General features: G+C 44.5%; 1 protein-coding gene across 2 annotated transcripts; it reads right to left on the bottom strand.

Annotated features, from left to right (window-relative positions):
• Positions 1-874: 874 nt before the first annotated feature.
• On the bottom strand, positions 875-7,930 carry HSD17B7 (hydroxysteroid 17-beta dehydrogenase 7). Of its 2 annotated transcripts, none has more exons than XM_078594069.1 (9): positions 7,483-7,930; positions 5,549-5,752; positions 4,826-4,918; positions 3,958-4,072; positions 3,372-3,566; positions 3,138-3,242; positions 2,508-2,564; positions 2,168-2,266; positions 875-1,188 (listed from the first exon to the last, which is right to left on the bottom strand). In XM_078594069.1, the coding sequence occupies exons 1-9, from the start codon at positions 7,575-7,577 to the stop codon at positions 1,105-1,107; spliced, it is 1,047 nt and encodes a 348-aa protein (XP_078450195.1). In that variant the 5' UTR covers positions 7,578-7,930; the 3' UTR covers positions 875-1,104. The 2 variants fall into 2 exon arrangements, with proteins under 2 accessions (XP_078450195.1, XP_078450194.1); XM_078594068.1 differs by having other exon boundaries at positions 3,372-3,596; positions 7,483-7,926.
• Positions 7,931-10,391: the final 2,461 nt, after the last annotated feature.

The raw sequence follows: 10,391 nt of genomic DNA, 5'->3' as shown, positions 1-10,391 counted from the left end.
TTTGTGTTACCAGGTGAGACTCGAGAGAGACACTGAATCAGGATCCTGTATTTATTTATACTGGAGGAATCCGATGAGCTATAAAGCTCTTTTTTTACAGATGTATAAAAATATACATACTGGGGGAATTCGATGAGCTGTATAAACTTAACTTTTAATTTACCAGGTAAGGCCCACTGGCCACAAATGATAGCTCAGCGAAGTGGCTTATCATCGTGTGCACATTTATAGCACCTAAATACTCTAAACGCACGCTTCTAAATGTGGTGGGAAAAACCGGAGGACCCGGAGAAAAATCCACACGGCCACAACATGCAAACTCCAAATATACAGGTGTCAGGGTCGGAATCGAACCCACGACCTCCTGTATACCAAGGCGAGGTAGTTAGCGTCTCACCACCGTGGCTCCATGAAGCCCCAATTATATTGTCATCCCTTGCACCGATCTCTCCCCTATCTTGTTTATACTGCTGCAATGCCTTCACGATCTCTTTCCACGTTTTGCTCGGCCATGCTTTGGGTTTCCAACTTTGCACTTCAGCCAATGGTGGCATCCCCAAGCCCCTGTGAGGATTAACGCCTGGCGTGACGTCAGGCAGCAACACAGCTTGACTTTTCAGCTTTTATTAGCTGCTTTGAAGTGAAACCATAGTAACCCATGAGGTTAAACTAAAAAAAATGCATTTCCAAAAATTACTTCAACTGTACGGAGTTGTCACAAGATTATGAAACTGTCACACAGAACTCTAAGTCACAAAAACAGCCCTAAATGTTGACATCACAGGACCACTTCTTCAGTCCGTTTCTGTGTCCTGCAAATGGCGCTGATCACACAATAGAATCCCACTTAAAAAGTTTCCACGATTCACAAGCGTTATATCACTAAAAATGTTTAATGACACCAGTGTGACGAATAATTATAATAATCAACTCATTACATTTATTGCACAGGAACAAACTGGAATGAATCGATGCGTATATATAATACACCGCAGTTTTAATGAACAGAGAATTGCATCTTTATACAAAATGTACTCATAATTCTCAACAATATACTCCATTTGTTTTAAGGAGTATACATTCATGTTACAGAGGGCATTGCTTTCATTTGTATTTCTCGTTCATTTCTGCTTCCAACTTGATCAAGTATTCAAAAAATCGTTCGGCATCCTCCAGATTAACGTTCATCTGCAACGACAAACATCACATTAAAAAACAAAACCGGAGTATTTTTCTCAACTCATTTTATCTCATTGTCAATAACCCCCTTCCACCCCCCACCACACACAATCGTCGGACCATTGTCCTTGAACACCGTTTCACTTGCATCCACAAGGGCAAAGTTAAAGTGTTTTTTTTCCTGCTCACATAAGCGTTGAGATGGCCTTCCGCCAGCAGTGCAAATTACACATTCCAAGGCCATTTGCCCCACAGCACCGACTGCCTGTGCTGACTTCACAAATTAGTACCCAATTTATCAACTTCGGATGGGTGACAGTTGTGTCACACCTTGACTAGGAATTCACAAACCTTCCCAATTTGCGCGTCAAGCACTTCAAGAATGGCACCTGGCCAGATAAATATCGATTGTAAGTTACATTCCGCTTGCAAACCACCAGCTGGAAGACGGTCTCTCCACGTAATTCTCAACATGAGGGTTGTTTGACCATACTTCAATATGCTGGTGATTGTGGGTTGGTAAAAAGGAGGCGGGCCAGAACCAGTTAGGATAGAACTTGCCACCCATGCTAGCCGTGCCCAGGATTCAAACTCAGGTCTCTTGGTTTCTTGTGGAATGTGCTCACCACTGTACCATCACTACAGCCTATTACTTATTTAGAGACTATAGCAAAGCACACATTACAGGATTAATAATGTAGAGACAATTAACAAATGAACACCTTGTACATTTGGTATTGTGTCCTGATAATCAGTCTGGGTGAATCCGACTTTTATTTTGTATGTCACTATTCATTTTGGTCCACAAGGCTTATTCGGTCAATTTAACTTAATCTTCATACGACATTTAAATATGCATTATTCACAAACAAATATCATGAAACCTTATTATATTGAATGTTTTCCAATGTGTGTTTAGTAACCTGAGCGAGGGCTATTAGTGTATATGTGTATACAAATGCCACATGTGGCCATGTGTGTATCAAACCTTGTCAGCCTGAACATAGTTTTTGCCCATTCCTGACGTGGAGCTTTTGTATTTGACCAGTGGATCCAACGTGACTGGCTTCTTTTCAAACAACCACACCTGGAACACACACGTGTGTGCCACACCAAGGAAATGAACGATGACTCCACAGTTCACGAATCGATATGTGAAAGTTGTTTTACGATTGATTTACTGTCGCATCTGCACAAGAGAGAGAGGGCTTACCACATGGCATCAAGAAAAAGTCATTGTGCATGTTTATTGCCTGAATTATGCATCGCCGCTGACAGAAAAAAACACACATTATTTGTTTAATGCAATAAAAATAGGATGTACTCACCAGAGCTTCAGCACCATTTTTTGGAGATAAAGTATAACTGTTCGTGAAAATCCTGATCTAATAGAAATCAAAAAAATATGATTACAATTAATCATGTTTGAGATGTTACATTTAGCAATGCTGGCAGAGATATTCTGGGTAACAACTCTGTGTTTTTATTGTGTAAAGAAAATGTTAATCATGGAAACAAACCCATCAAGGCAGTGGTTAGCATACTATAAAATGAACCTGTCAACCTGAGCTTTTAGTTTTATTCCCGGCTATTGCGGACATCAGCGGCGAGTGATATCTGAACTGGTGTTGACCCAAACCCTCTGCCTTCGCCAAACACGCACTGAAAAGTGTGCATTATCAAACAACTCCCAGAAATAACGTAGCTTTGGGAGGCCTTCACCCAGCAGTAGATTGAAAAAGAGCTGTATATTATAAATTGTGAACTCAACTAAATAAGAGTGTCATACCATCAGTGTCAATAACAATTTTAAGATCACTTTCGTCACACCTATTGCTCTCACGAGGCTGCGGTTAATGTAGACATAACGCGAGAAAGAAAATCACATTCTAGTGTGCGGTCTGTGTTGTGTAGGTGGGGATGTAATATCAGTGCATATAGTGTGTGAGCAACATTACCAGCCACATGATTGGAAGGATTAGAGTCCAGAAGAAGGCAGGCAATATGTTGTATGTCATATTTGTCATTACCAAACCAGGGCACACCACACTCGAGTACAGTCCCTATAAAGACACAGACATACATATAAGTTCCCATCAAAACACACATTAAAATGCAATCTTTGAAATATCAATTGAAGTTGTAATCGAGGAAACATGTATGACAGCGCTTGCATGAGCACGTTAGAGTACCTTCTCATTGTACTGCTGGTTGAGTGCCACGCTCAGTAAATCGACTGCGTATTTGGACGAGCTGTAGGGCTCACAGCCTTTCTTGTGTTGAGGGTCACTGGCATCGAAGGCGGACGCTCTTGCGTTGCTCGAAGAAGTCCACACAAGCTGCGATGGCGTGTCCGGACGACAAAGCAAATCCTCCAATTGACGTATCTGGGAACACGCGCACACACACAGAACGTTCTGCATACATTATTTAACTAGAAACACACAAACAGGAATGTGAGGATTCCATAACAATTAAATAACATGGAACGAAAATGCCCTTGTGACTTATGGTTTATAACTGCACAAACCTGGGCAACATAATTACATTGATAACATACATTTAACGCGTACGGCTTTTCGCGACCAATATTATCATAAAGTTTGTTTGGGTTAGATTGGCAGTACCTCGCTGGGTGAGAAATGCAACATCTTTTATTCAATAACAAAACAATAAAAACCTACAAGTCTTCAATAGAATGGAAGAGCCTCGAGTAGATTAAAAATGCATGGTTTCCCGTGACCTAACAGTAATGCATGGAGCGTGCAGCGTACTAACCAAGATAAAATGCCCAAAGACATTGGTCGTGAAAACGTTCTGCAGACCATCTTCATTCACGCTGTCTTCTTGGGTTAGCAGCCCCTCGCCCGTGGCAAACATCCTCACAACATTCCTAATCATCATCACACACACACATGCACGCGCCACTTGTAAAAATCACTAAAAGCACTTACCATTAAGCTAGGCAAATTGTAACCATTTAACGGACACTCTATCTGAAGCGTAGAATACACGATACCTTCCAACAGTTGATAAGAGATAACATTTACACATCGACCTTCTTGCCACTCTCACTGGTTTAGTTCCGGGTATTTCATCCCGCGCTGTGTTTCATGCCGGGGTATTTCACCGCTTGTGCAGTTGGTTTGCAGTGATATGGTGATACTATGATGTGTATATTCGGATATAAGGTCCAGGATAAATCGTATAATCCGTTTTGAAAAATATAGTTTCATTGTATTTTGTTGCTTACTTTATCTATTGAAATACGTTATTTCAAATGTAATGTTTCAAATGAAAGTTGACAATAAAATGTCTTAACAAGTCTCAATGACACTTTAAATGAGTACTTTGCACCATGTTTTCCGGATAAATGAATTTCATGGCGATGTCATGTTTTATAGTTTCATTATTTATTAAGTAACTGAGAGTGTGTGCTTTATAAAACTCAACGTTTAACATACTCTAAAAATTGCACAAAACCAAACCCGCATAGAGAATTATATAGAGTGTGCAAATACTTTTTTATATTCTCATAAACTTACATTTTCTTGGTTTATTTAATAAAAACATTTATGCTGATGCAGCACGAGCATTAAATATTTGTTTTGCAGAGCTGTGTGGAAACATAATACAATTACAGTACCTGGAAAATAGGCCAGAAAAGTAGGCCGACCAGTTCACACGAGGGTTTGGCATAATCCCTGCGTTCAGATAAAGGTAGTCCAAGCGCTTGTACCTGTGCAATTGACACACGCACACTCTCAGTTATAGAATTGTGATCTCACGTGGAATTTATTTTACTTCAGTATGAAATACAGCACTTGTGTTCTTCAGGTAGACAAGAGATGGCGAGGGCTTGGGGAGGCCATCATAAGAGCCGTAGATTGATCAACGTTTAAAACGAGAGACATTTGTGTTGATGAGGGCCAAAGAAACATGTCCACTGGCAGGGATGGAGCAATGAAATCAGCTCTTGTGCAAGAACGAGCATGAACTGTTACATTGAGAGACTCTAAGAGACGACAAAGGCTTGGGGAGACCTTCATCTAGCAGTGGACAGAATATGAGTAATGATGAGGAATTTCCAACCCTAGCGTCCACCCCCCATGTGAAGTTTGATAAGGCGGGTACGTCGATTGTAATGGTCAAATAGAAGCGAAGCTATAAGAATAGGTGTTACCCTTTCTGGCAATAAAACAGGTGTTAAGATGTTAAAACACCAAACTTAAACCTTTTAAATCCTTGCTAAAAGGTTTTGATACTGGCAAGGGAGATCCCATGAGAAGTGAAGCTCAAGCCAGAAACTATGAAATCACAACTTTCTTGTCCACTTACTACGCAACCCGGGTCAAGGTGCACATCGCACCGTTGCTTGATTTGTTGCGCCGCTCGGTACACAGACTCCACGTGGCTCACGTCCACGCGCAGCAGGGCCACATCGGCACCGGGGTGAGCGGCCAGGAGCTCCCGGCGAGCGCCCTCGGCCCGCACGGTGCTCCGACACGCCAGGCACAGGTGCAGGCTGGGCTCCCGAGCCAGGAGACGCGTGCACAGCGCCAAGCCGATGCCACTGTTGAGACACGGCACATCCGCACACATTCCGCATCATCCGTTAGCACGGTTGGCTCCGTACGGTGTCAAAGAAGTTTGGTATACACACACAAGGAAGACATCGGACAAGTTTTTTTCACAGTGGCGGTGCGCGCTTATAATCCGGAACTGTGGAGGCGGGGGTTGGTGGATCACACAAATGTTGCTAAACTCCTTTGTCGTGGGCGTCGATGTGCCATACCCTGGTTTTCCAGAAGGCAGTAAAGAAAATGTGGGCTCCACCTGTATGTATAACTTCTTTCGCACATCTTCTTGGTTCTTTCGGTAAAGTCACGTAGAATGGAAATAATAAAATAAAAATAGAACATAATAAAATAATTCTCACGACGTTTCGGCCACAACGCAAGCAGCCGTCCTCAGGTGGAGAGCAGGTCTGTCGAGTAGACAGAGTAGACAGACATTCAGACTCTGTCTACTCGACAGACCTGCTCTCCACCTGAGGACGGCTGCTTGCGTTGTGGCCGAAACGTCGTGAGAATTATTTTATTATGTTTTATTTTTATTATTTTATTATTTCCATTCTACGTGACTTTACCGAAAGAACCAAGAAGATGAATCCCTGCAGTCACGAAAGCTTTAAATCGAAATTCTTTCGCACAGTACATAGCCAACCGTGCTAATCGGTGTGTTCCATCTGTATGGGATAGAGTGTTTCCCCTTCGCACGTATGGGTTTTCTCTGGGTGCTTCAGTTTCCTCCCACATTTAAACACTTATTAATTGGCCGATAACAACTTAATGTACAGAGGAGCTCAGAGCTTGGGGAATTGTTGGTGCCGGCTGATCAAGGTGGCTGCCTTCCTACTAATCTGTAGTTTCTCGCACCTTTTGAGTCATTGTCTCTATGGGAGTGCGCATTGCAAATTGCAATCATATATTATTATTGTTGTTAATTTGCCATGACTTCCAGGCTAAAAGTTAAAACTTTCGAAAAAGATAAGTTAGATTTTCTTTACTCAGTTTATTTAAATCAAAATTCTTTCACATTAAGGGTAATCCCATTATGCCGGACGTACATGTCAGACACTTAAAGATGTGGGTACTCATCAATACTTAAGGTGGCTTTTACAAAGGCAGAGTTTGTCAAACAAATAGGCCTGTATTTCAGAAAAATGCAATTCTCGTCCGATTGCGTTATGACGGGAGACGCACTCTGGTAAGATGCCACGAGGTTGGATGCACTCCAGACCAACTCTTCATCCACACTGGGATGACGGGTGCATTGCGTTTCCTGCGCGGGTCAAAGCATCGACTCGTTCCATAAACAAGCCATCAAATTGATCAAACTACTGATAAGTAGTTTCAAGATTACGACGACCCATGTGGGTTACGGTACTTGTCTTTAAAGGGACACGAGTGTGTATTGTACGCGTGTCTGTCTAAATGACCATGGCAGAATACAGCGAAAGAAAAAAAAACGCATTTGTCAAGGAAAATATCTAATAGGCGACCTTTCCGGAAGTATCCCTTCATAGCACAGGCATCACATACAATCGATGCAAGCATAGTAATAATAATCGATGGCCAATGTTAAACGATTAAAAAACGCAACACATTGTTAACACTGGCGTTAAAAGGACCAAAACAGGGCAGGTACATTGCCCGAAACGTCGCCTATTGTTTTCTTTTAAGGCGAGGTTGTGGCCTGTGCGGTTACCACAGCAACCCTCCTCAGCACTATGTCCAGTACCTGTTGGCACCCGTCACCATCACCACCTTGCGCTGTGGATCCTTCCATTGATCCTTCCCTTGATCCTTCCCGCTCCACGCGACCTCCTCCTTCATTCCTCGCCCGAAGTGCGCGACCCTCCTTCGCCCACGACACTTTAGAGACGCCTTCCGTGTGCCGTAGGCTTACCTTAATAGGTGCTCGCTAACAGCGATAGTCCCTGCAGCCTAAATCAGACGTGTCTGGTAATGTCGCCGTTAACTTATGGGGGTGTGCGTGCGAGTGTTGTGGAGTTGTAGTGGCTATCGCAATCTGCGATTGAACACCCCCCCCCCTACCCTGTTCTGTGTCAACGGAATGCACGCGGCGAGTGAAGGTCGAGCGAGCGATGTCCACCCGCGGTCAAAAGCAAAGCTCGAGGATGACCACGAGAGACGCACGTGGGCGACTCCTTCACGAACGAATGAGTGGGGGCCGGGGGGGCGGAGCCACGAGGTGGGGGGGTGGGGCGTGAGCGATGACGGCTCCACGATTGGCTGTCGCGCTGGCGCGAGCCGCCGGCGCGAGCGGCTGATTGGACCAAGCCGCGGTCGCGCGAGGGCAACGAGCGGCCAATGACTGAGCGAGAATGCGCGTGGGGTGGGGGGGCTTTGGGGGGGGGGTGTCGTGGGTTCTATCCCGACCCTGACAGTGCCTGCTGCTGTGTATTTGGAGTTTGCGTCTCTCTCTCTCATCATCATCATCACGGTGGCTAGGAGATGTTCACTACCTGCCTGGTGTACAGGAGGTCGTCGAGTTCGATCCTGACCCTGACAGTGCCTGCTGCTGTGTATTTGGAGTTTGCGTCTCTCTCTCATCATCATCACGGTGGCTATGAGATGTTCACTACCTCGCCTGGTGTACAGGAGGTCGTCGAGTTCGATCCTGACCCTGACAGTGCCTGCTGCTGTATATTTGGAGTGTGCGGTGTCTCTCTCCCCGTGGTCGTGTGGATTTTTTTTTATCCGGGTCCTCAGGCTTTTTGCCACCACATTTATAATGAACACGCGTTTATAGTATTTCTTTGGCTGCAATACATTTCCACTTGATAAGCCACTTCGTTGAGCTATCATTTGTGGCCAGGTCACTTCTAAACAAAGAGCTGCATAGCTCAGTGGGCCTTACCTGGTCAAATAAATAAAAAGTTTCAGATTTCGAGGTTTAACCGTCAACAACATTACACAAGGGTGTATGTAAGATGCAAGGGAGTCTGTATGCATCTCTGTGAGTCTCTACGGGTTAATAACTATATGGTCCATAGTCTAAAAGATGCAGGGACACGCAGGAGATAAGAGATCACGAGTATCGCACGGGTCACAGTCCGTAGAGATGTGGGAGTGGTGGACCAGGCACAGCGGGGTCCCACCAGGTCAGGGGGCAGTCACAGGGGGGCTGGGACTCATCTCCAACCCTGAGTCCCAGAGTCCCAGGGCCAGGACGACCCAACAACCCTCCCACTCGATGTGTGCAAATGAAGTGGTGTGTCGATTTCAGGCGGAATTGAAATTAGCGAAGATTATTTTGGTGAAATTATTTAGTTGTCCCATAACTCAGTTTGCATTGGCCATAATTTTTTGGGTAAGACTAAAGTTTTAGCACCTCGTGTGTTAACGAGTTCTTTTCTCGCCCACGGGGCTAAATAAGTCGGCTCCGCTGCGTACCAATTTTAACGGCTCAGATCTATCATTTCAGCTATTAAAGTACTGTATTGGCATGTTAATAAAACATTCGTAAAAGCGTTGTCACCCAATTCATCTGACGATGAAAACATCAGTGCGTTATGGCACCTACTCATCTAAACTTGGGCGTACAGAGAGCGTACTGTGTGTGATGGGTACACGAGAATGACTTGACTTTTTCAAAAGAAGTATTTACGTTTTAAAAAACTGGAATGTTTTAGCAGTTACGGTATGCGTAATTTTCAGTGGTGCATACGTATAACTAAACACAGCTCAACGTCACTAACCCTGCCTTGTAAAGCATACTGCATGCAGAGGTGGGACAAAGTCATTGTTATGCAAGTCCAAGTCGAGTCGCAAGTCATCAAATTCATGACTCGAGTCTGACTCGAGTCCAAGTCACATGACTCGAGTCCACATCTCATAGGTGGGACAAAGTCATTGTTATGCAAGTCCAAGTCGAGTCGCAAGTCATCAAATTCATGACTCGAGTCTGACTCGAGTCCAAGTCACATCACTCGAGTCCACACCTCTGACTGCATGTACCCAAACTAGTTGGGCATTGTTCCATGCAATGGATCCTAAAATGTGAACACAAATGTGCTACGAAGAGCCGTTGCCTGAAACGTCGCTATTTAAGGCTACAGTTTTTGACGAACGTGTTGACGTTTTTATGTTATTGTGTGTAGCAATACGTTCAGGAGCGAAATGTCGAGGTCTGCGAGACACGAGAGGACTTCAGGAGAGAAAGTTCGTGTGGTTCTGCTACTACTCTGCTGAAGCTGCGTAGACTGGCAGTGGTTTACTATACGGTTCAAAGCGTGGGTTGCATGCCCACAACATTACTGTGGCTTGTCTTTAATGCACATCTATGGGTCCTCTATGCATCTCTACGAGTCTCTATTGGGAGTACAATACGGTCCATAGTTTGGGATGCATGACCACAATGGCACTTCTGTAGCTAATTGTGTGCATATATAATGAATGTCCGTGCGTATATGTATGAATGTTTAACTTCTTTCGCGCCGTACGCAGCCAACGCCACTTAACACCGTGCCACGGAGGGGGCAATCAGTTGCGGACTTGTCCGCGAGACTCCCAGACAAACCCACCACGCGTCTCGATGCTCGTTCCGGGGCCCCAAGTGTCTCGATTCTCGTTCCGGGGCCCCAAGTGTCTCAATTCTCGTTCCGGGGCCCCAAGTGTCTCAAT

The sequence above is a fragment of the Lampetra planeri genome, chromosome 5 (genome assembly GCF_965212315.1).
Source record: "Lampetra planeri chromosome 5, kcLamPlan1.2.h2, whole genome shotgun sequence".
NCBI classification, from domain to species: Eukaryota; Metazoa; Chordata; class Hyperoartia; order Petromyzontiformes; family Petromyzontidae; genus Lampetra; species Lampetra planeri.
This window is presented reverse-complemented; position numbering and strand designations above follow the sequence as displayed.